At 47.4% G+C, this 24,811-nt stretch overlaps 2 protein-coding genes and 1 long non-coding RNA gene across 11 annotated transcripts in view; 2 read left to right on the top strand and 1 right to left on the bottom strand.

The window, feature by feature from the left end:
- BEND3 (BEN domain containing 3) overlaps positions 1–6,390 on the top strand; it is a 35,643-nt gene extending 29,253 nt beyond the window's left edge. For both annotated transcript variants that reach the window (XM_023254210.2, XM_045057894.1), the window contains one exon: positions 509–6,390. In XM_023254210.2, the coding sequence (XP_023109978.2) occupies positions 509–2,755 (2,247 nt within the window). In that variant the 3' untranslated portion in view covers positions 2,756–6,390. The remainder of the gene's footprint in view (positions 1–508) is intronic.
- Positions 3,199–24,811, bottom strand: part of MTRES1 (mitochondrial transcription rescue factor 1) — a 27,153-nt gene continuing 5,540 nt past the window's right edge. For 3 of the 8 annotated variants that reach the window (XM_023254213.2, XM_023254212.2, XM_019831037.3), the window contains exons 2-5: positions 20,202–20,680; positions 18,523–18,595; positions 14,132–14,297; positions 3,199–6,140 (exon numbers count right to left, since the gene is read on the bottom strand). In XM_023254213.2, coding sequence (XP_023109981.1) covers positions 6,106–6,140; positions 14,132–14,297; positions 18,523–18,595; positions 20,202–20,668 — 741 coding nt within the window. In that variant the 5' untranslated portion in view covers positions 20,669–20,680 and the 3' untranslated portion in view covers positions 3,199–6,105. Of the gene's footprint in view, positions 6,141–13,778; positions 14,298–16,332; positions 16,855–18,522; positions 18,596–20,201; positions 20,681–20,869; positions 20,965–24,811 lie in introns of those variants that run through there. The other 5 variants (XM_023254217.2, XM_045057897.1, XM_023254215.2 and 2 more) reach the window with 5 other exon arrangements.
- On the top strand, positions 17,826–20,147 carry LOC123385501. The gene is made up of 2 exons (XR_006598143.1): positions 17,826–18,355; positions 18,719–20,147. It is a non-coding gene; the product is annotated as an uncharacterized LOC123385501 (long non-coding RNA).

The raw sequence follows: 24,811 nt of genomic DNA, 5'->3' as shown, positions 1-24,811 counted from the left end.
CAGTTCTCCTGTGCGTATGTACCACTGTGCACCTCGGGAGCCATCTGGAGTGGAGATGCCTGTTCTCCTAGAGGCTGTGGACTGGAAGACATGCCGCTGCCTTCTGGAGCTGCTGTGGGCAGGAGTCCTTATGCCTGCCTGGGAGCAGACGGAGGCCCGGGTCAGTGAGGTGACCTCAGGGGCTTCTCTAGTCCTTGTGGCGTCTCCCGCCCCCAGCAGCACCGTTGCCCCTCAGGCCCTGTGTGCAGGAAGTGCAGCACCGGAGTCCTGCAGGAAGCTGACGCCTTCCAGGTCCAGGCCGAGCCTCTCTTAGGAAGCAGGAAGAGCGAGCTCTTTTGGCACAGGGGTGCAGGTTTGTGTTAGCTGTGCGTTCCCGGACCAGCAGAGTGAATAGGGGCGAGGGCGGTGCTTTCTCGAGTGCTTCCAAGATTGACCTTGGCACCTCCGTGTGACCGAGACCTGCGTTTCATGTAAACCGGAACACCCTAACACAGTGTTTGTTTTCCAGGCGCTCCTAGCAGGCATGCGGAACCGGGAGAACTGCTCGCCCTGCCAGGGCAACGGAGAGCAGGCCAGCAGGGGCAAGAACCTGGGCTCCGCGTGGCCCGGCGAGGAGGAGGCCTGCGGCGAGGTGACCACCCCCTCTTACAAGAAGCCTCTGTATGGCATCTCGCACAAGATCATGGAGAAGAAGAACCCTCCCGCCGGGGACATGCTCAACACGTACGAGCTCTTCGAGAAGGCAAACTCCAGCAACAGCCCCTCGCCGCTGCGGCTCCTGAACGAGCCGCAGAAGCGGGACTGTGGCAGCGCCGCAGCGGCCACCGACGGTGACCCCAACATCTACTTTCTGATCCAGAAGATGTTCTACATGCTCAACACGCTGTCCTCCAACATGTCCCAGCTGCACAGCAAGGTGGACCTGCTCTCCCTGGAGGTGAGCCGCATCAAGAAGCAGGTGAGCCCCACCGAGATGGTGGCCAAGTTCCAGCCGCCCCCGGAGTACCAGCTCACGGCGGCCGAGCTCAAGCAGATCGTGGACCAGAGCCTGTCGGGCGGTGACCTGGCCTGCCGCCTGCTGGTGCAGCTCTTCCCCGAGCTGTTCAGCGACGTGGACTTCTCCCGCGGCTGCAGTGCCTGCGGCTTCGCGGCCAAGCGGAAGCTGGAGTCGCTGCACCTGCAGCTCATCCGCAACTACGTGGAGGTCTACTACCCCTCGGTGAAGGACACGGCCGTGTGGCAGGCCGAGTGTCTGCCCCAGCTGAACGACTTCTTCAGCCGCTTCTGGGCGCAGCGGGAGATGGAGGACAGCCAGCCCGGCGGCCAGGTCCCCGGCTTCTTTGAGGCCGAGCAGGTGGATGCCGGCCACTTCCTGGACAACAAGGACCAGGAGGAGGCCCTGTCCCTGGACCGGAGCAGCACCATCGCCTCCGACCACGTGGTGGACACGCAGGACCTCACCGAGTTCCTGGACGAAGCATCGTCCCCCGGCGAGTTCGCCGTCTTCCTTCTCCACCGGCTCTTCCCCGAGCTCTTCGACCACCGGAAGCTGGGCGAGCAGTACAGCTGCTACGGGGACGGCGGCAAGCAGGAGCTGGACCCGCAGAGGCTGCAGATCATCCGCAACTACACGGAGATCTACTTCCCGGACATGCAGGAGGAGGAGGCCTGGCTGCAGCAGTGCGCCCAGCGCCTCAACGACGAGCTCGAGGGCCTGGCGCTGGACGGGGGCAGCGAGGGCGAGCCCGCGCGGGACGACTGCTACGACTCCTCCAGCCTGCCGGACGACATCTCCGTGGTCAAGGTGGAAGACAGCTTCGAGGGCGAGCGGCCCGGCCGGCGCTCCAAGAAGATCTGGCTGGTGCCCATCGACTTCGACAAGCTGGAGATCCCGCAGCCCGACTTCGAGGTGCCGGGCGCCGACTGCCTGCTCAGCAAGGAGCAGCTGCGCAGCATCTACGAGAGCAGCCTGTCCATCGGCAACTTCGCCTCGCGCCTGCTGGTGCACCTCTTCCCCGAGCTCTTCACGCACGAGAACCTGCGCAAGCAGTACAACTGCAGCGGCTCGCTGGGCAAGAAGCAGCTGGACCCGTCGCGCATCAAGCTCATCCGCCACTACGTGCAGCTGCTCTACCCCCGCGCCAAGAACGACCGCGTGTGGACGCTGGAGTTCGTGGGCAAGCTGGACGAGCGCTGCCGGCGCCGGGACACGGAGCAGCGGCGCTCCTACCAGCAGCAGCGCAAGGTGCACGTGCCGGGCCCCGAGTGCAGGGACCTGGCGAGCTATGCAATCAACCCCGAGAGGTTCCGAGAGGAGTTTGAGGGGCCCCCGCTGCCGCCCGAGAGAAGCAGCAAGGACTTCTGCAAGATCCCCCTGGACGAGCTGGTGGTCCCCTCGCCCGACTTCCCGGTGCCTTCACCGTACCTGCTGTCGGACAAGGAGGTGCGTGAGATCGTGCAGCAGAGCCTCTCCGTGGGCAACTTCGCCGCCCGGCTCCTGGTCAGGCTCTTTCCGGAACTCTTCACCGCCGAGAACCTCCGGCTGCAGTACAACCACTCCGGCGCCTGCAACAAGAAGCAGCTGGATCCGACGCGGCTGCGGCTCATCCGGCATTACGTGGAGGCCGTCTACCCGGTGGAGAAGATGGAGGAGGTGTGGCACTACGAGTGTATCCCCAGCATCGACGAGCGGTGCCGCCGCCCCAACAGGAAAAAGTGCGACATCCTGAAGAAAGCCAAGAAAGTGGAGAAGTGACGGGCGCCCCGGGGACTGAGCGTTCTTTGGGAGCAGTGAATGGTATCCACAGACACGCACCTTATGTCAGTGGGGAGTGGCTTACTACATTTGCACACGTGAACACCACCCAACCACAGGAAAGAAGCCTTGCGTTCGGTCTCTCCAGCTCACGACTTTTGTCCTGTGCCCCAGTGGTGCCGCAGGAGTTGGGGAGAGCTGAGCCGTGAGAGTAGAGAGGCCTCAGGAGTGGTCCTCTCCTGGGCTGTGTCCCCCCACCCCCCTGCAATATCAGATGCATATTCAGCAACTCTCTTGTTCCTCTGCCCACATTTTACATCTTCCATTTTTATCAAAAAATTTTTTTAATTAAAAAGAAACCCTTTTTAAAAAAAAAATCATTGGGCTCTTTGGGGGCCATTTTACTTAGAAAAAATATCTTTTAAATATTTGAGATGAAGTACTGTAAGATGACTTCAGTTGCTGGGATTTTTTTTTTTTTTTAAGATGGTTTCAGATTTATGAAATTTTTACAAGTGCCATGTTCATGCATGATGGCCAATAATAGCTTCAGGTGGCACAGAGACCAATTTTCCTGACCTTGTCTTTTACATCTGATTTTAGAAGGATCAAGATGCCCCCTGGATGGCAGTAGAAGGGATGGAATAGTGTGATGTCCTTTCCCACCATGGTCGCGTTCTCCTTTCCACTGTGGTGCTGAGGAAGGGGCCTCACGCGGCCTGGCCTGTTTGTAGTTGCCATGTGGGTAGAATGTCGTGCTCACTCTATGTAGACAAGAACACTGGATGATGACGATGATGATGATGATGATGATGATGATATGAATGTAGATAGACGTGGAAACACGTACACAATGTCATTTGAGCTGTGTCCTTCCACTGCCCCCTTCCCTCTCTACACAAGGATGCTGTTTGGAGGGGCAGACACATTTCCTTGGAAAACAGTCTGTGTGGGTGTTTAGCTTCTTGTTTGATTTAAGGATGGGCCCCTTTGGGCTCACCAAAGCTGTTTACTTTCCGTGTATGTATCTGTGTGACACCCAGGTTCTGGGAGCTGTCTGGTGGTCTCACCACACCTCAGTGTTAGCCCCTCCGGTCGGTAGCACATCCTTGTTCCTCAGGGCAAGCCCAGGCCTCGGGCCCTCTTGGGGATATTTGGCATTGGAAGGTCACAGGTCATTCAAATGGGGCTCCCCTGTCCCTTGCCAGAGTCCACTCAGTTGTCCCTTCGGACCCCCTAGGAGCTCTGCCGCCCTACACCTGGCCAGTCACTTGGCCTTGGAGTAAGACATCTCTCCTCACTGGTTGGGAAGGCCAGACTGCTCCGGGCCAGTGGCATACTCTCCAGGACTACCAATCGGGAAATTCCCCAGCACGTAAAGTCCTGAAAAACAATACCTTTACCTACCTGACTTTGGGGTCCCAGTCCCTACGAGGGAAAGGAGACAGTGTAACCCAAGCTGAATACATCCTACCAGAAACTCGGAAAATGAACTGAATCACCCAGGGTAGTCCTAAAACCCTTGTGGGATGTTGCTGATTGAATAGCCTAGTGGCTTAATGTTTTGCTACCTTAAAATGCAGAAGTGATCGAAACAATCTGTGAATTTTCTTTATACAACCGATAAGGACTTCAGTTCTGGTGACTTTTTGACGTAATTTTACCTACACCCAGAGGGCTTTTTTTTTTTTTTTCTTTTTAATGACAAGATTTTGAGCAATGTAAAGTTGCTGATCTAACTTTAGTAAATTCGCTTTTAAATGTCACTTACAGATTATTTCTGTTGAAACTGCAGCCCTAAATTATTGCAATTTAGAAATGCACAGGGACTTAAGGACTCTCTCACCTACACCCACACCCACCCACACGTGCACATACATTTTCTTCCTACGAAACAACTTAAGTGGGATGAAGGGGGCCTATAGGAATAACAAGCTCAGCCTCTTTGTGCCTGGAAAGAAGGGACTAGAGCATCCAGGAAACTCACTTTTTCCTCCTCACTTGGGCCTTTCTCTATGCCTTAGTCTCTCCAACACACACGTGCGCGTGTGCGCGTGCACGTGCCCTACCCAAAGATGGCGGTGGCGCTCTCGCCCGCCAGCCCTGTTGGTTGGAGAGTGCCATGGAATTTGTTCTGGTCTCTAGGATGTGTCCAAGAGGATTCCAAGCCATGCGAAAATTGCCCTGCTTTCTAGAGGGTGGACTCTGACCCTGCAACTTCAGAAGCACAATCATTTATTAATAACGCAAAGTCCTATCTACCCACGTTAGAGAAATCAACAGGTTCTAGGAATGAAATGTGTTTCTTCACAGCCTAGAGCATGTTCAGTTTTTGGAAGCTGTTATTTTGGTGGTTTCCTTAATACCTTTCCTGCGTAGGGCTTCTCCTCCCCACCCCACCCCACCCCCGCCCCAAATCTTAGAGTCCCTTTTAGAGAAGAGAGGTGGACGCACTCTGGGAAGTTGTTTCCTGTCCCTCTGGACTGTCTCACCAGGAAACACCTGCAGGTGTCTGTCTGTATGGTGTCCTCAGTTCTCCAGCCATACAGGTGGGCTCCAAGGCTCCAGGGCAGTTTTTTACACGAAGCAATAGAAGTACAAAATACTTAACTTTTTTTCAAAATTTAATGTTTTCCATAAAATGTGTTGGTAAACCCCGTCCCCCTCCCCATCTAAATTCATGGGTTTTTACTTGTTTGTTTTGGGGTTACTTTTTTCTTCGTATCTGGAGAACTAAAGAATTAGCACAGACACATTCTGATGGTAAGTAAAATAGCCAGTCACAGTAGGTGGTAGTGTCCCTCGTTTTCTCTGTTAGTAAGTTTTAAAAGAATGTATGAAGGTAGTCATGAATGTACTAAGTGTTCTAATCCTGCTTCAGTTCACTTTGGCTGTGTCTACATGACAACAAATGTTTGACAGGGAATAAAGTTGTCTAGTGTCATGGGCAAAAGCGTGCCCCTCCCCCTTCAGCGTTGGCCCCAAATCTTCCTTTCTCCTTAAGTTTGGGTGGAGGGGGTGCCGCATCAGCAGCAATCATCAACCAACCAATGGGATCTACTTAGTGGTGAAAGGATTAGCTGTTTCAATGGTAAGAGTCACTGGCCTGACCACACACCGCAGCATGGCCACTTGCGTTCCTACAGAGATGGCCTCAGTTTCCACCCCTTTCCTCCCCCCCCCCCAATGTTTGCTTCTTGTCTGATTGGGATGGGGTCCTGAGAGCCCCGGTGAGAAGTCACTGCGACCTCTCACCCTGCCTGGCTGTGTGGAGAGCGGCGTGCGGTGGACGTGGGGGCCAAGGGGCTGTTCCTGCCGTTTGGAAATACTTGCCTCGTGTAGATCCAGCCTTAATGTTTTTCTGACATCCTAGTGATAGCAGACCCTGCACAAAGTGGATATCAGAGTTAATACTGTGAGGAGACAAAATAATGGGAATAGTTTTACCAAAGATAATGAAATACCACATAATGTCTGCATTTTACCATTGATTTGAGTGCATCCTTAGAAAACTGAATGTAACAAAAACCCAGGACATTTTTGGAAATTGTATGCTCTCTAGCAACTGTGTGTGAATTTTTATACAAGCACTGTTTTATGAGTTATATAAAATGTTATAAAACTAGAAAAAAATATGGTGTTTGCAACATCTTGTTTTCTTAGGGCACAGGTCTGCCGGAACCTGTGTCGGTCGGTTTGTTGGTTTGTCTTCCCCCCTCCCAGGGGAGGGCGTGTCTTCCCCCCTCCCAGGGGAGGGCGTGACCGCTCAGGGGGGATCCCAGCCTCTGGGGCTGCCACACTGCCTGCAGGATTGCAGTTGGCCACCGCTGAATGAGAGGTCGCCAAGTAAGTCCTAGCCCTTTTCTACACAAACCACTTCCTGGCCACATAGTGGGAGGTACATTTGACCTTTTCCTACCTTTCCTGGTCAGGTGCCAGACCAGCCCTGCTGCCAAGGTAGCAGAGCTTCACAGCACTTTTTTTTTTTTTTTTTTTTTTGGATCAAATGGGATTTAGTTCCTCAAAACTAATATGATTACCTGATAACAAAAGGAGGGATGCGTGTTTCCTCTCACCTCTTCTGTTTGGCTAATGACAAATTACTAACTTTAATATTCGTAGTAAAAATAGTATCTCAAGCTGTCAGAGAAACGTTTTTGGCCCAGGGGTCACAAAGATACAAAGGAATTTGTGGCTTGTGATTGGAACACTTTTCCTACAGCCGCTGTGTGCTCAGTTGTGAATCCTGATGTGTGTGTGTGTGTGTGTGTGTGTGTGTGTGCGCGCGCGTGTGTGTAAGCCTCCTCAGCAGGCTAGGGTGGGTCAGGGGCTGGAGTAAGTAGCAAGTTTAAGCAAGACGTGAAGGAAGACTAAATTCTTTCATTCTGGCTGTAGGTATGTTCGTTTTCTACCAAAAAGAAAAAGTCACAGAATTTCAATATATGGGAGCTTACTTACCAAATCTAGTTCTCAGAGGTAAGAACTGCACACTAAATTATTACGATCACTGGGATGGTGAGGTGCAGTCGACGCTCAGGGAGCTTCTAAATGAGTTACCGCCCCCCACCCCCCTCCGGCCAGTGGTGGCAAAGGAATGAACATTCACTGCCTACTCGCTGTAATGGCACCTAACGTTCACTGAGTATAAGCCACATGCCAGGCACACCAAGAACCGTACCTTATGATCCTCTCGAAAACCCTGTGAGGTAAGTGCCATAATTGTGCCTGTTAAGAAAGGTATGGCCCTGAATGGTGCACGTACTATCTCATTTGATTCTCACAAAAACTCAGTGTCTTGAGCACTGTTATTGTTTTGTGCTAAGGAAGCAGAAAGAAGTATGTTTCTTGCCCAAGTTCACACAGCTGGCAGATGGCGGTGTCAGGGTTTAAACCCGTATGTCCATTCCTACGATACCACACCATCCTGGGTACTAAAGCATCCCTGGGTCACAACACACAAAGATTCAGATCCAAAAACAAATGCAAGTCAGTGGTGTCCTTTATCACCCACATCCTCTAAGCCCCAATTTGATCTTAGATATGGATGTGCTGGTTTTAGAATTGCCGTGTGTGAAATCACTGGTGATTGTGGAGACCCCTGTTCTGGTGATAGGGAGCAAATTTGGGGAGAATTTGTGAAAGTAATTGCCGAGGGTCAGGTTCTCTAGGGGCGGAGGGGCAGGGAAGGCCAGGAGCAAGAGTGAGTCTCCACTGCAGTCCAGTTTCATCCCCATACAGGGAAGACCTAGAATATGGGTTATTTGGCGTAATTAGACCCAGCTGAGGCAGAGGGGCTGGCTGGTTATTGTCAGAGGTGTTTCCCAGGGAAAAGGGTAACTTGCCCAGTAGGATGGCCAAGGACCTGCTCCAGAAGGGCTGCCGTGAGCGGTTAGCTGGCCCTCAGCGGCTAGGGGTTGGATGCACTGGTAAAGGGGTCTGGGTAATATTCTATCAGCATCGGGTAGGGTCAGAACCAGCAGAGGGCATGTCAAACCAGATCAGTGGGCTCCATCCCCAGGGATTCTGCCGCAGCAGGTCTGGATGGCGCCCAAGCATTTGCATTTCTAATAAGTTCCCAGGTGATGCTGGTCCTGCTGGTCCACTGCACACCCAGAACTGCGCTAGTGACCTCACAAAACATGCTGTGAATATCAAGGAAACCGAAGGCTTATTAGCACTTTCCTGATCATTAGAAATAGATCTGAGCTGAAATAAGTAGTTTCCTGTTGCAATAAAACTGCTTCTTAACTAGCGATAAACTAAATCTTAGCTTTTAGGTCAGTGGGAAGAAGCAGGTTCACGAATACATCAAGACTTAGGGGCAGTGGCCAAACGTGATGGCTTTTGCCAGAGCGCTTTTGCAGGAGGAAGCCTGTTCATTGATTTTAAGGAGTAAGAATTGATTTGTTCTAAATACGGTTTGTAGTCCTCATGGTGAACTGTATCCTTGACAGATGTTGAGACATTAAGGCCACAGCCCGGTCCTTCCAGAAGCTCCTACAGTGTGATGACTGTGTAGTCAAAAGTGACAGTGGGCTTTTAAATTACACGGAGTTGATGTTTTTGTAAGAGCTCCCATTTTTCTGAGCCCTGTAATAGATGAGGAACATGCTAGGGATTTGACATGTCATTCAGTCCTCACAGAAACCCTGTGGGGTAGATGTTTCCATACCCCATTTTACAGATGGGGATGCTTCCAGAGGTCAAGGTCATGAAGCTGGCAGAGCTGGGGAGTGCCAGTGATGACCAGTCTGACTCCAGTATCTGACTCCAAAGTCTGTGTTCCTCATTTCTGCACTGCCGCTAGTGTGGCTGAGTGCAGTAAATTTCCCCATCTTTCTGCCTAGGGATCTCCTACCATTGAATTCGGGGTTTTGCTGACTGTCCACAGTTTCTGGATCTGCCTGAGTGCGTGTTTGACTCAGGAAACCTGTCAATGCAGGGAACAGAACAAAGGATGCGGTAAGAACCATGTCTGCTTCTAAAGGAAGTTCATTCCTTCTGCAAAAATATTTGTAATGTCTGTTATCTCCTAGGCACTGTTCCATGACTCTGACAAGTCCCAAACTCACTTGTTGGTAGCTAAGAGGCCTTGGAGAGAGAAGGCTCTGATAGTAAACACAAAACCTAACATCTCTTGCCTGAAACGGACTTTCAAGATGCACGGTGGGTATAAGCAGACTGGGAAGCTTGGCTCCCTGGCTCAGTGTAGACAGCTGAGGCCAATGCAGATGGAACAAGGCTGGAGTCTGGCCCGAGGCACCTGCAGGCCCAGTTTCCTGACTCTCCTGCTTCTCACAGACTGAAACATTGCTAAGATGCTGTGAATGCTGGCTGCAGGACCGGACGGCCTTGGTCTTCCTGGTGTTCAGTCCCCGCTATTTTCTGACACAAGGTGTTCAACTGAAGTCTCCTCCTGGGTTTGGACAAGCAGAAGTCTCAGCACAGACACAGTTCAGGCATGATGGGGCATACACTTCGGTATATGTAAGACCCCTGGTGATGGGTGCCTTCTTTTCGGGTTCATACTGCTTGTGTTGCTTGAACACAGAGCTGACTTCATTTTAGCCTCACCTTTTGTGTATCTGTCTCAGAATCAAGGGTTAAGGGATCTCCTTTACAATCCTAAAGAAAATTCTACACATGGCATGGGGAAGGAAGTATCTGGTAGTGGGGCTCTGGAAGTGGGCGTTACCAGTCCAGGCCTCTCAACAGAAATTGCCCATTTTAGACACTTGCTGTTCTACCCTGACTGCAGTTCTTGGGGCTTATCTGCCTTGGGGAAGGTCTCACCAGCTTTAAGAATAAAGTCCCAGGATAGAAAGCCCATTGGGAAGAATTGCCATCTCTACACAAGAAGTGCATCGTGAGTGATCCATGTCAAGACCATGCAAAAATCACACTTTGACCAGTCTGCTTTTGATATACCTGGTCTGTTAAATAATGAACAACTTAGGCAAACAAGCAGGTCTTTGGGAGGAACAGGAAAGCGGCAGTCTCAGAAAGCTGCATCCAATTTCAGAGCCCTCAGATGAGGCAGCAGCGGCTACCAAAGGCAGAAGCAGCAGGCTGGGGGGCGGGGGGGGGGGGCTTTCCTGTGCAGGAAAAGAGAACTTATGAGGAATGCGTGTTAAAAATAACTCTTTACTCCTACATTAGTCGGGCAAAAGTTAGAAAGCTGGATCATGCCGGGGCTGGATGAGGCTACGTCTGCAGGCACTTTCACGTGTTGCTGGTGGGAGGCAGCCTTGCTCAGCTGTTCTGGCGAGTAAGCAGCACTGTTTATTTGCGGTGAGGGGAGCTGGGGAAAGTCTGGGAGAAGGGGCAGGCAAAATGTGGTGGATGCGCTTTGGTATCACGTGGCAGTGAGAAGACACAGATTGATGCGCCATGGATGGAGCTTCAAAACCACGGAGTAGAAAAAGATACAAAATGAAAAGAACAGCACATTTTACAAGAAAGCATGCAAACAAAATGATACACATTAAACACATCAGCTTGTTTGGCTAAAGTATGAGAGGAGGACAGGGAAATAAACTAGAACCAGAGAGGAGCAAAAAGAAATGTGAAAGAATAGCTTGGGGGGTGGGTACCGGTGCTAGGGCATTTCCCAATGGAAAAACTTCCGGGTGTGTGCCCCCGCCCACCCCGAGGTGCTGGTAAATGTTTAACAAATGACTCTCCAATTCTGTTTCGGGGTGACTGCTGATGTCCAAGGTGAGTACACTGCCGTGGCTGCTTGCCGGCTTGCTGTGGGACCTGCCGAGGTTTTGGAGATGCATACTGCGCTCACTGCGGCTGCTCCGTGCAGTGTGCAATTTCCTTCACTACTCCCTTGAGAGTGTCAGTAAGCTGAGAACCCGACAGTAGCTTTTTGAAAGCCCAAATACATAGGAGCAAGATAAGGCAGAACTTCAGTAGAGTGTGAGTCTACTTGCCTGTACCCTGCATCCTTTAGATGGTTCACGGAACATCACCACCCCCCAACTGACATCTGCTCCCTTTTTAGCTTCTTAGAAAACGCTAGTTATGTTCCCATCTCCTCAATTATCATTGACCAAATAAACTGTGACTTAAGGAAGGAGTATCCCCCAAATGTTTACTTTTCTCTCCAAAATGCTAAAAAGATAGTGAAACGATTGCCTGGCCATCTATGTAATTTTCCGGGAAAGACCGTGAATGCTGTCTGGCAGAGAAATGCAATTAGCATCATATTTCCTAAAGGAGTGCCATTTCTTTGAAAGAATTAACCATCACTACTGGTGTAAGCGCTAGATCAGCCTCCACCAAAATAGTCATAACTTAAAAAAAAAAAATTCTTCCTTGTCATCCCATGAGAGCAGGTGTCTTGAGCTCATCTCTCCCGACAGTTGGGGTCAGACAACTCTGTTGTGAGGGTGTCCTACACACTGTGGGGGTTTAGAGGCATCACCGGTCTCTATCCACTCGATGCCCTTATCGCCCCCTCCCCAATGTATCTAGACATTGCCAAATGTCCCCGGGGGTGGGGGTGGGGGTGGGGGGGATACCCTGGTTGAGAACCATTGCAGTGGAAACATACATCTTTAATCCTTTCATCATAGTCTTTTCAAATTTTCTTTAATTTTCACTGAGGAGGCCTCGCCAGGGTAGCACTATAAAGCAACCGTCATTTGGGGTCAAGTATGGAGTGAACTTGCAAGAGTTCTACAAATCTTTACGAACTGCTTTTGTTTCTGCGATTTCATAGATACGTTTGAAGTCCCTTGTACTGCAGACAGCGGCGAGAGATCAGTTTTTGCCACGTGTTGTCACGAAACCAACATTCTCCCATCAGGTTTTTTTTTTTTTTCTTTTCTTAGTTTGACTTTTTAAAACAGAGACCGTCTGGAGTGAACCAAACACTGCAAGCAGCTGGGTGAGATGGTAATTACCCACAGGGCTTCTACAAGCCTCGCTAGTGAGTGGCTCTTCCCACTGTGTAGCTTGCAGCAACTCCTCTTACCTCATACAACGCATCTTGACTTTCTCCCTCATTCGAACACAGGACAAGGTAAGGCAGTTAGTATCCTGATCCTTATTTGACCAATGAGGAAGCTGAAGCTCTGAGAGACTAAGGTCAACCTATGACCAAGGTAACCCAACTTGCTGATGATAAGGCTGAGCCTAAAAACCGGGACCCCTGACACATCACAAGATCATGCCGCCTTGCACCATACTAATTAGGCTTTCTATATCTAGAACTTTCCCAAGTCTGGAGAAGAGAGGGAGAGGGAGACAGGGACAGACAGAGGTAAAGGAAATGGGAAAAACTATGGACATTTATCTCTTAAATTACAATTCATAACTAACTCATGTTGAAATCGAACATGTTTTTACTAATAAGTCAGCAAAGTCCAGTTAACAAGTGGTAAGATAGAAAAATTCCCTATTACACTGGACAGTATGTAATATTTCTTCCTGAGAGCTTACTTGAGCTTTCAAATAAAAATCGATTTTCCTGAGTCTTCAGAAATCCAAGGTGGTAAAAGACTTCCAGACTCATGGGCCCAAACATCCCACTGTTTTGGGCCACAGAGGTTTCTCTTCACTGTCAGTTAACCTGAATTCCTAAGAATTCCTGGAGGGCAAATAAAAAGACCCAGACACAGCCAGTCTCTTTTACATGACACAGTCTAATAAAGTCTCTAAGTGAGCTGACCTTCTGGTGCCAGGAAACTGTTCCCGGAAGATGACAAACTAGTATTTCTGCAGATGCCCTTTTCTTAGATCATGTGTATTACGTATGTGTCCCTTGTAGTTTTTAAACATTTTAAAAATGTTTATTTTAGAGAGGGGGGCAGAGGGAGAGAGGGAGTGGGGCAGGCTCCACTCATGACCCTGGGATCACGACCTGAGCTGAAATCAAGAGTCGGACACTCAACCAACTGAGCCACCAAGGGGCCCCTGTGTCCCTTCTAATACTGTATTTTTTTTTTTAAGGCTTGGCCCCTTTTATGACACCTTCTTGAGAACTAGATTCTCTGATTCTTTGTTCTCTTCATTGGTAAAATCTGTTTCAGCTGAAACCTACTACTAACAACTTTCATCTGAAAATCAAACCCTCAGCTTACTGGGGCAGGGGGAAGGGTCATCACATAATCTTCTGTCAAAGGTCAGATAGTAAATACTTTAAGGTTCGTGGGCTACATAAGGTCTCTGTGATATATTCCTTCCTTCTTTTCTTTCAACAGTGCTTTAAAAATGTAAAAACCATTCCTGAGTGCCATAAAAAGGCCTCTGGCTGCCCCTGACCTAAACAATTAATTTTAGATGGGCCCTAACTAGCCCCTTTAGAATGAGTTAGAACAACTTATCCATACTTCTGAAGGCAAACCTCTGAAGGGAATTAAAGCTCACACGTTGGTAATTCAGAAGGGCTGGTGGTGAAAGGGGGTCCCCCAGTGTTCTCCCTCGAGGATATGAAGGGTGACCTTGACATTACTTGATTTTGCCTTAGGAAGCCTGCACCCAGGGAAGCTGGCCAAAAGGGATAAAATGGAAATGAAAGCACAAACAAGGCCCATTTATTTTACATGGACTCCCGACGTATTTAATGTGGGAACAGCAGGCTAGTCATTAAAACCCTCTCTGGGCTTAATTCATTCAGCACACATCTCATTCATGCTCATGAGGCTAAAACGAGGTCAAAATGAGCACAAATCAAGCCCTGGAGAGGAATCCAGGCCATGGGAAGTGTCTCCAAGCTATGGATCCCAATTTCCACAAAACAGCTCAGCCGTTTCCACTAAGGGCAAGAGAACTTTAATAAAAATGCCCTCTTTTTAAGCTGGCCCTTTCCCCCATCACTCGAAAGTAGCTTTATTGATAGAAAGCAATTCATTTATTTAGACATACTCTTTTTAGGCAACTTTAACTTTTTCCACCGGCGTAACACCACTCTGTACTTCTCGCTTTCAGTTTTCTCTCCCAACACTTTTTTCAGGAGAACCCTCATCACTGTCTCTGTTTCTGCTTCTTTATCCTCTCCAATTAGAAGATCCAATGTATCTCCCACTTTCACCTGAAAATTAAAAGAAAACTCAGCCTTTACTGCATTTTGGGAAACACAGGCCAATGCAAATGTCCTTTTATTTTTTATTTTTTTAGTAGTCTCTACACCCAATGTGTGGCTTGAACTCATGACCCTGGGATCAAGAGTCGAAAGCTCCCCCAACCAGGCACCCCACAAACATCCTTGGTTTGAGTTTCACCAGGTGACCACTCCCTAGCGGGGCAGGTGAGGAAAGGCAGTGATTCCTCTGAGGCTTTCCCTCATCCCTAGTGCCTCCGGGTGAAAGGGCCTCACTCACAGGATGCCCCAGACACACGTGCCCGATCCTGTCCACGTCCTTCCTTCAGACTTGGATGGCTTCCTATGGGCAGCCTGGGTGGTGTGGCTCAAATACCTCTACTAGACGACTGAAGGAAACACATGGAGGCATTTGTTTTGGTAACAATGACAAGAAACAAAGAGAGTGGGGCACAATCTTAGAGAATATGTGCATAGTAATCACTACCAGCACTGAGACAACCATTTCCAGTGTAACTTTTCACTGATTTCAACCCAGATGAGCTACATAATTGGGGACGGGGCAGTTTGTTGAAAATTAGTCACTGTGGAACAGTCAGCGTATCCCTTAGAGAAATGGTAAAGAAAAGGCCTAACACTGATTAGCCCTAGTGACGCCACATCATCGAGAAGATAGGACTCAATTCACCAAGACAGAATGCCACAGAAAAGAGGGTAGGGTTGGATGCAGACTCAGTAGGTTAAAAAGGCTGAGGTCAAACCCATTCTTGCCCAGATGGGAGCCTTGGGTTGAGTACTTCAGGGCCACGTCCTAGGGCAGTCCTATCAGTGTTGCTGGGGACAGCCTATGGTGGATACCTGGTCCTGGCAGCCCAGGATTCCAGGGGATCTGCCCAGTGACTCAGGAAGGAGCTAAAGTGACCCAGGTGCCAGATGCTGCTTCTACTGTAACATAAGCCAGGGATGACTGGGGCCATCTCCGACCTCTCACCACTGCTTCCAAGGAGGCAGGAAGCAACCCCATGTGTGGGCCATGGACTCTAAGTGGGTACGCACGGCCATTTATTTATTTAGAGCCAGGTGAGCTGGAGAACACGTGCTGTTTAAAAGCTGACTGGAGGTTTTCTATTTAAGAAGTATGGTGCCACTTTTACTTTATTTTCAGTTAATGCTCTCTGAGGCAGCAGTCATAACATCAGGCTGTCAAACATGTGTACCTCACCAGGGCAAGCTCATGTTTGTTCTCCCACCCATTCAAGGGCCCAATATTCAGTCCAAAACATGGGAACACACACCTGTTAGCCACAATGCCATACTGGTCAACCCAGACAGCTTAGAGCAGCTAGATGGGAACTCACACAGGAGCTGACGATAAACCTTAACACTCTCCTCTCTGGGCTGGGAAGCAGAAGGGCTCACACCACAAGTAGGCATGAACACTGCTTCTCCCCTGGGCTTGAAGGTTGGGCTGACACAGGCATCATCTAAGGGATCTGTCCTCCTGTAGTTCTTATGCGTTTAATTGAAAATAAATGACCATTGGGGCGCCTGGGTGGCTCAGTCGGTTAAGCATCAGATTCTTGATCTCTGCTCAGGTCATGATCTCACAGTTTGTGGGTTCGAGCCCTGCACTGGACTCTGTGCTGACGGCATGGAGCCTGCTTGGGATTCTGTCTTTCTCTGTGCCTCTTATCTGCTTGTGCTCTATCTCAAAATAAATCTAAAAAACTTAAAAATAAATAAATAACCATTGGGGCGCTTGGGTGGCTCAGTCGGTTGGGCGTCCGACTCTTGATTTCCACTCAGGTCAGGATCTTGCAGTTTGTGGGATCAAACCCCACGTCAGGCTCTGTGCTGGCAGTGTGGAGCCTGCTCTGGATTCTGTCTCTCCCTCTCTCTGCCCCTCCCCTGCTCGCATGTGCTCTCAAAATAAAAAAAAAATTAAAAATTAAAAAAAAAAAAAGACCATTTGGCCCAACTGTATGGACATTTAAAATCAACGTCCAGAAATACAAGGCTTGAGAACTCTGCTTTACATTTTTCAGCGTAACTTTATTTCATTAAAATTCACTTTTTAGTAACATGCACGTGACACAAAATATACAAAGTATAAAAGGATACACAGAGAAAAAGACAACCCTTATTGTGTACCCCTTCACAGATATACTGTGCGTAATGTCTGCCCCTTAAAAGAGCAGGCTCGTGTGTGGCTGAGCAGCAGATCCCTTTGGTAGCTTACTTCTAAGGCAGAGAAAAGGGAAGGAATATTTCTCAGGGAGAGAATGAGTTTAGGAAGGCTTCAATCACCATAGTCCGGCTCTAAACACCCTTTGTTTAAGTCAACAGGGACCCAGCAGCACCTCCAGTACTCTGGGCCCCACCTGGTTTGCAGCTAACAGAAAAGGTTTGCTCAGTTACAGGCAGCCAGCTTTATAGATGCAGCATCAGAAAACTGCCTGACCCTTCAAGGCCAGCAGCCAGGCACAGCCCCATGCAGCAGGTCATGGTAAGGGAGGTGTCCTTTATTCTCTGCAACGGCCAGTCCTTTCTAATGTGGGAGACAGCACAGCAGACATAAAGCAAAAGCGGATGGGATTACGGGCTGTTCCAAATATCTACATTTCAAATCTCCCCTTAGCTGCAGTTACTATGGCTACAGGCCTCCTAGTAACAAGGCAGCCCGAGTGCTAACACTGGCCCCTTCCCTCTGCTGACCCTCAGGAGAAATCTGGAAGGCAGCCGAGAAAACAGAACACCCAAGGCAGAATGAAGAAGCAGCAATTAGACTGTAGTTAATACTATCTCAAAGCAGGGGGAGAAAAATAGACTTGGGGCATTTGTAAATGAGGCCCTGGTACAGAGGCGCGGTGCACCAAGAACAGGTCTTAGGAACGCTGTGGCTGAGGGGAGGGGGCAGGGCTACAACCAGGAAAAAGCAATTATGGGACAAGAGCCTAATCTCCAGATGCATGTCTGGAGTGCCTGATTTCCTGAAGCTCACAGAGCAATGACTGACACGCCGAACCTGCCGGGTCAGGTGCCATCAGAGATCTCGGACCTTGTGACCTGGCAGCTGAGACAGACACTGTCCATTCAGCCGTAAGAACCTGTATGATCCCAGAGAACAAGGTCTCTGAAGAAAGCCTCGGTGCTCACCCAGGTCCATGGCCAACAGCTCACACCCTCCCTTGTCGCAGGGCAAAAGGATGTAGCTCAGGTCCCCCAGCCCCAGGGGGTTCTGAAACATGAAACAAGCCTAATAGTAACCTACAAAAGTGTGTGTACCTTCCCTGGAACATTAGTTCCCTAGATACTAAGAGTTAGATTATGTCTGCCAATGCCTCATATGTCGGTCGGTGTCTTCCAAACTTTTTAAGGGTCTCTGTCATACACTTTTTGATTGTGTTTTGTTGACTTTAACTATCGTATTATTTTCCCAATTAGGAAGGTGATATATACTTGTAAAAAATTCAGAAAATAAAAAGAATGAAGAAAATATAACCCATAATGCCCCAGAGGTAAATACTAGTAATATTGATATTTTAATTCCAGATATATGTAAAATGTAACTTTTTACAAAAATATGTAACTTTCACAGTATATTGTAACAACACTGGATACTGGAAATACATTTTCTTGTAACTGACTTCTTTCACGTAACAATAGTATTGAAGTTCCATAGTATAATGGTTAGCACTCTAGACTCTGAACAACAGTATTGATGTGGGGCTGTCAGAAAACTGGGAGTCTCGGTGTTGGCAGCCGCTGTGCACACAGAGCAGGGCACCCAGCAAGTGCTGGCGGTAACTGCCAAAATGAACAAAATTCCACATCTGCAGAAGCCCCGCAGTCCAGAGTTACCTCTACATGGACCAACTGTTCTTTTTAGCCTATAACGATTTTATGGGACTAATGACTTGGAAGTTTAACTAACGGATTCTTGCCAATTCTGATAGTGGTGTGTCTTAAAATTTTAAAGACGAAGGGAAAGATTCATCTTGAAGTCACTTAGGCTGCAAAAGAACAGGCAGTTTGTGTGAAGTTGGCTGGTGAGTCTCACTAGCCTGATCAGGCCCACAGGGAATGGCAGAGAGGGTAACACAGACACACACAGGAGACGCTGAAACCCCAAGTAAGGAGCCTGAGGGGAAACTAGGGAGGCACTGAGTACTGGCAGAGCAACAGACAAAAATATCTGGCTGTCATAATATCTCACCGTTCTGCTTTTCTTCCATAATTTTTCCCCATTCAGCCTGAGTTCGCCTTTGTAGAACGCATCTTCCACTTTGCTTTAAAAAAAAACACACACACAAAAACAACAAAAAAAACCAAATGCTTTGAAATAGAAATATATTCAAAACAATTATAGAGGTCTGAGAAAAACATCTGCCATTAATGTTTTATTCTGATAGTCACCAGCCTCTTCACAAAAGTCTCCGTTCTGGGTGCTGGGAAAATGAAAGTCAACTGCTCCCGTATGTACACACGACAGCGAGATCAAGGGGTTCTCCTGAATAGACGCCCACGTATGCTCGCACATCAGCACGGATATGCTCGCATCATCGGCAGGTAATCAGAACTCTGACGGGGCTCTGCGAGGGCCGGGCACTACCTCACCGGACTTCTGCAAAGCAGGAGCACCTGTGATTCACGACCACCAAAGGGCTCCGCGAGACAAACCAGGCACGACACGAATGTTGGGGCTATTAAAAAATCCTCTGCTAGTCCGCGCTGAGGTTGGGGAAATTCCAATCCAGCAGCTGCGGTCTGTCTTAATCACCAGGGCAACCGGACCAGGAGCCGGTGCCGACAAAAATCACTGCCATTATCTCTTGCTGCTCTGACTCCAGGGGAGTTATATCTGGGTGGGTTTCTGCTTCATGATAACAGCACCAGCTACTACTCTGGGGAAGAGAGAGAGGATCCCTTACAAGTTTGCCAGATTTTAGAGAATATTCAGTAAATCCCGACAAGGGTCCCTATGGGATCGGTCACCCTTGTAAGTCCTTAAACTTCATGGATTAAAAAATTAAACCATGCCATTAAATTAGGTCATACAGGTATAAATTACACATGGAGACCTTTCTGAATATATTATCCATACCGTGATTCTTACCTTGTATGCAGTATGCACACAATGAGTGCTAAAGGAATGAATGAACAATGAGGGTCACTATTCTTATAGAATTAGTCTAGCAGAGAGAACAAGAATACTAGAGAAATCATGAAAGTTACACTTAATATCTCTGGGCACTATATGTGAACACACACAGTACTTTCTTCATAATAGCTAACATATATTGAGTCCCTACCATGTGTCAGGCACTGTTAAAATGCTTTAGATGGAGGAGAGAGATACTCATTTAATCCTAGCAACCAACTTCTAAGGTGTTATTTTACATTATACAGATGAGAAAACTGACACTTAGAGAATTTAAGTAACTTGCCCAAGGTCACACAGCAAACCAGGATTGAAACCCCAGTAGTCTAGCTGCGGAGCCTGCATTCTTAACCACCACATTCTCCTGCTTCTGTTGCTTCTAAAAGGGACCTTCTCACACTGTGGCATTTGTGAAACCCATGTACGGCTTCTTCTTACTATACACACCTAACATGGTCATTACTTCCCTCCTCAAGAAGTAATCAGTGGTTCACCTTAGAGTCAACTGTGTCTTAGATCAGGGAGAGGTGGCACCTGGGATGTGCAGGCAGTCACTTGACTCCTCTGGAAATCAGTTTTCTCACCTGTAGAATGAAGTAACCGAACAGGTTCCTGGAAGGTCCTTTCCTAACTGTGGTTCCTCCTCACCATGATAAGGGCCGAGTGGCTGGAAACAGTGCGTTAACATAACAAAAAGACAAAGGATTTCGTAATAAAACTCGAGTGGTACTTACTTTCTTCCAACATCTAGGCCTGTCTTTAGGATAACATCGTACCGAAAAGACTGCACTACTTTCTCCAGGTCTTTATAGTCTCTGACCACACTAGGGTCGTCCTCCAGCTCCTCCTCCCGCTCGCTCATCTCGCCGTGGCTCTCCTCATCAGAGTCCTCTTCAGCTGCGGCTTTCTGCAGAGTCTTTTCAGTGGATTTTTTAGAGCCTATATTACTTTTGAGTCTTATGGAAAATGGGAAAATATATTCTGGGGATATGAAAAGCCTGGGGAGTCTCCGTGAGAAAACGTTATGGAAAAATGTTTTACAATTTGATGTGTTTAACTTGGTACTAGAAAAATATAAGTATCGATTCCAGGAAGCACAGAGTTTGTACGAAGGTGTCCCTTGTAGTGCTCCCCAGAGTCCAATCCAGGCATCTGGCTTTCTCAAAACGCTGGCAGGCAATCTGACACTAGTCATAGCCATGGCGCACAGAACCTGAAACAGACGATAATGCAGTTTTATTTCACGAGTGCAGCGTCCTGGCATTCTTACAACACAAACCATACATACCATGAACACTTAATACCCAGCACTATACTTAGGCTCCCCTACAAAAGACCATATTGGTCTGCACGTACTGAGGGCCACGCACTGCACCGTGGTGAGTCTTCTAGCTGTGCTTACCTCACAGGGTGCTCGTGAGGGTGGAACTGGATACTGTGCGTGAAAACACTGCTTCTCTTCTCCATCCCCCAAATTAACTTGGATACTTATTGCTACTGAAAAATATTAACGATAGTTCTTAATGATATTAAAAAAAGAAAAGATCTCACGGTGCCTGGGTGGCTCAGTCAGTTAAGCTTCCGACTCTGGCTCAGGAAGTTCATGAGCTCGAGTCCCACATCAGGCTCTGAGCTGACAGCACAGAGCCTGGAGCCTATTTCGAGTTCTGTGTCTCCCTCTCTCTCTGTCCCTCCCCTGCTCACACTCTGTCTCTCTCTCTAAAATAAAAATAAAACATTAAAAAACTTGTATCCACCAAGTTAATATTAAGAAAAAGAAAAGGTCTCACGGAGAGAAAAAGTATTTATTGGCATACGTTACATCTCTACAATAATGACTTTGCTAAGGAAAGACACCAGGTCATGACTTCACAAAACCCAGAGTGAATCTCAGCTTTGTTTCAACCTCCAACCCTACCAAATCAGAGGTAGGAATGAGCAAATTGGACAGATCTGCATTTTACCTCCTTTTACATCTTCCTCCTACCGTTTAACGGAGGCATTAGCTAGCAGAGAAGGAAGGGGCCTAGAGACCCACGAAGTAGGTAATTGTTTCCTGAGGCACCGAGGTGCTGACATGCCAGAGAGTAGTCAATTCCTGTATTACCCCAAGACAGCAGAAACCATCTCATTATGATGGTAACAAACCTTCCCAAGTACATCAAGATGGTTTTAGAGACCATGACTTAGTAATTTGAGAAGGGTTGCCATATGGTCAATATTCCCATACCTTAAGTCTGAGAATGACTTTCCATGGTGCCAACGCTATACTTTCAGACAGATTTCTTTGATGATGGTTTGAAGGATTTTTCCTTCCTACTTTCCATTCATCACAAAACTGACAACAGCAATTACCTGTAAACCCACTCAAAACCACATAGCTAGCTACTTCCAAGTTGTATTTGTTAACATTTTGGGCCTTATTTTTGTTGGCATGAATGAGGCAGACAACACAAGCTCAAGTCTGTATCTCACTGTTCTTGGGACCCCAATCTGAGTCTTAACTGAGAAGTAAAGCAGGCATAAATTAAGGGTTGTTTTTCAACACAACTAGAATTTGAAATAATTTTTTTAAGCTTTTTTTTTTTTTAAGAGAGCACATCTGCACATGTAAAGGGGAGGGGCAGAGAGGGAGGGAGGGAGGAAGGGAGGGAGGGAGGGAGGGAGGGAGGGAGAGAGAGAGAGAGAGAGAGAGAGAGAGAGAGAGAGAGAGAGAATCCCAACCAGCCTCAGCATTATCAACTCAGAGCCCGATGCGGGGCTCGAACTCATGAACCGTGAGATCATGACCTGACCAGAAATCAAGAGTCGGAAACTTAGCTGACCGAGCCACTCCCAGGTGCCCCTGAAATAATTTTTAAATGCTATAAAAATCCAGAGTACTCTAAAATACTGACTGGAAACTATTTGAAGCACCTTAAAGAGAAACATTGAGAAAAATCATTTTTATACACATTTTATCTAATTTAGTAGAGAATCAATAATAACGATGCATAGAAAAAGCCTTAAGTTTTCTAGAAGCAGGGATAAAGAAAGAAAATAGTATATTTCATTAGTTCCTAAACTTTGTATTTCATGGATTGCTACAATAAAAAATTAAGGGGTGCCTGGCTAGCTCAGTCAGTGGAGCATTTGACTCTTGATCTCCAGTTGTGTGTTTGAGCCCCACGTTGGGTATAGAGATTACTTAAAAATAAAATGTTTAAAAAAAAATTTTTTTTTTTTTTTAGTGTTTATTTATTTTTGAGACAGAGAGAGACAGAGCATGAACGGGGGAGGGGCAGAGAGAGAGGGAGACACAGAATCGGAAGCAGGCTCCAGGCTCTGAGCTGTCAGCACAGAGCCCGACGTGGGGCTCAAACTCACGGACCATGAGATCATGACCTGAGCCGAAGTCGGACGTTTAACCGACTGAGCCACCCAGGCGCCCCTAAAAATAAAATCTTAAAAAAATTTTAAGTTACCTAATGGTGGACTTTTTATTTTTCCAAGTAAAGATATTTTTTAAGGTAGTAATTGCTACTCTTATACCATAATTTAAGAGAAAGATTTCAATGATTATATATGAAACATATTTTCATGGCAGAAAATTTGAAAAAAATATAAAGAAAATTCAAACCACCCGAATCCACTCTATGACAATCACTGTTAACATTTTAACATATATTCCTTACAGTGTAAAATGTTAAGAAAAGTAATTCTCTCATATGCAGAGCCTTTCATACCTTCCCACCCACCAAAAACACACAGGAAGGTTAACCTTAAGTAGCCAGAGCTCTCTATCAGCCTCAGAAATTCTATGTTGGGCCTAAGTTGTAGACTTGTTAGAATTTATCCAGGTGATGTCCAAGTTATGGGCCAAACAGCCCTGGCTGAAATCACCACTAACTGTTGGGCCTAGGCCAGATCAGTTAATAAGATGCTCTTGTAATACAGAAGATGAAGATTGGCATTAAGGATGATAATTTGCCTATCTTTAGGTATTTTTCAAACTGTGGGCCATGAGCCATTATTAATTTTTACTTTTTAAGAACACTGAAGAGTACAGAAAATATTACAGCGCATCACATAGTAAATACTGCTTTATGAAACTTCCATTACAATTACACATACATATATAAGAATATATACACACACACACTGGGTCATCATGTAAAATGTATTTACTGTAGATAATAATAATAATAATAATAAAAAGTCAGGGGCACCTGGGTGGCTCAGTCGGTTAAGTGTCTGACTCTTCATTTCAGCTCAGGTCATGATCTCAAGGTTTGTGGGTTTGAGCCCTGCATTGGGCTCCGTGCTGGCAGTAAGGAGCCTGCTTGGGATTCTCTCTCTGCCCCGCCCCGGCTCTCTCCCTCTCTCTCAAAATAAAAAAATAAAAACTTTAATTGTTTTTTAATGTTTATTTTTGAGAAAGAGAGCGCGTGTGTGAGAGAGGGAGGGAGGGAGGGGCAAAGAGAGAGGGAGACACAGAACCCAAAGCAGGATCCAGGCTCTGAGCTGTCAGCACAGAGCCTGACGTGGGGCTCAAACTCACGAGCCATGAGATCATGACCGGAGCCAAAGTCGAATGCCCAACTGACTGAGCCACCCAGGTGCCCCAATACAAACTTAAAAAAAAGTTTGGGGTGTCTGGGTGGCTCAATTAAGCATCAGGTCATGATCTCATAGTTTGTGAATTTGAGCCCCTTGTCAGGCTCCAAGTTGATAGTGAGGAGCTTGTCTGGGATTCTCTCTCCTCCTCTCTCTGCCCCTCACCTGCTCATGCTTCTCTTGAAATAAATAAGTAAACGTTAAAAAAAATTGAAAACACTGATCTAAGTGACTTTAGCAAAGTGTTTTTCGCTATTAGGTATAATGCCAAAGGCCATATGTATGCCTGGAAGCTGAGAACCCACCTGTCCGTTCCCCTCAATTAACAATACTCCCAGAGCCATAGGGTTTGCAGAAATGGAAAGGGCACCCTCTCAGGGATAACTTTGTGCAGAGTCCTCATTTTACATATGAGTACAAACGAGACTCGGGACAATTTAACAATCCACTAAGTCATACAGCTAGTAAACAATCTAGTCAGGATTCCAATGACAAGTCTTGACACTCACTGTTTACTATGGGTCAGGCGCTCCTCTATTCATTCATTTATTCCTTCCAACAAGCCCATCTCAGTTACAGGGTCAGACAAATACTTAGTGGATTCAAACCCAGGCTCCCTGGCTAAGTCAAGGGTCCATGCTGAACTGCCTGTCTTCTGACTCTAAGTCCACTGTTCTTTCTGCTACGCCATGACATTTATTGTCTCGTTTTCTCTTGAACAAAAACCAACTTTCACCAGCTGCAATAC

Source organism: Felis catus, chromosome B2 (genome assembly GCF_018350175.1).
Source record: "Felis catus isolate Fca126 chromosome B2, F.catus_Fca126_mat1.0, whole genome shotgun sequence".
NCBI lineage: Eukaryota > Metazoa > Chordata > Mammalia > Carnivora > Felidae > Felis > Felis catus.
Note: the sequence above shows the minus strand (reverse complement) of the source record. Positions and strands in the feature narration are given on the sequence as shown.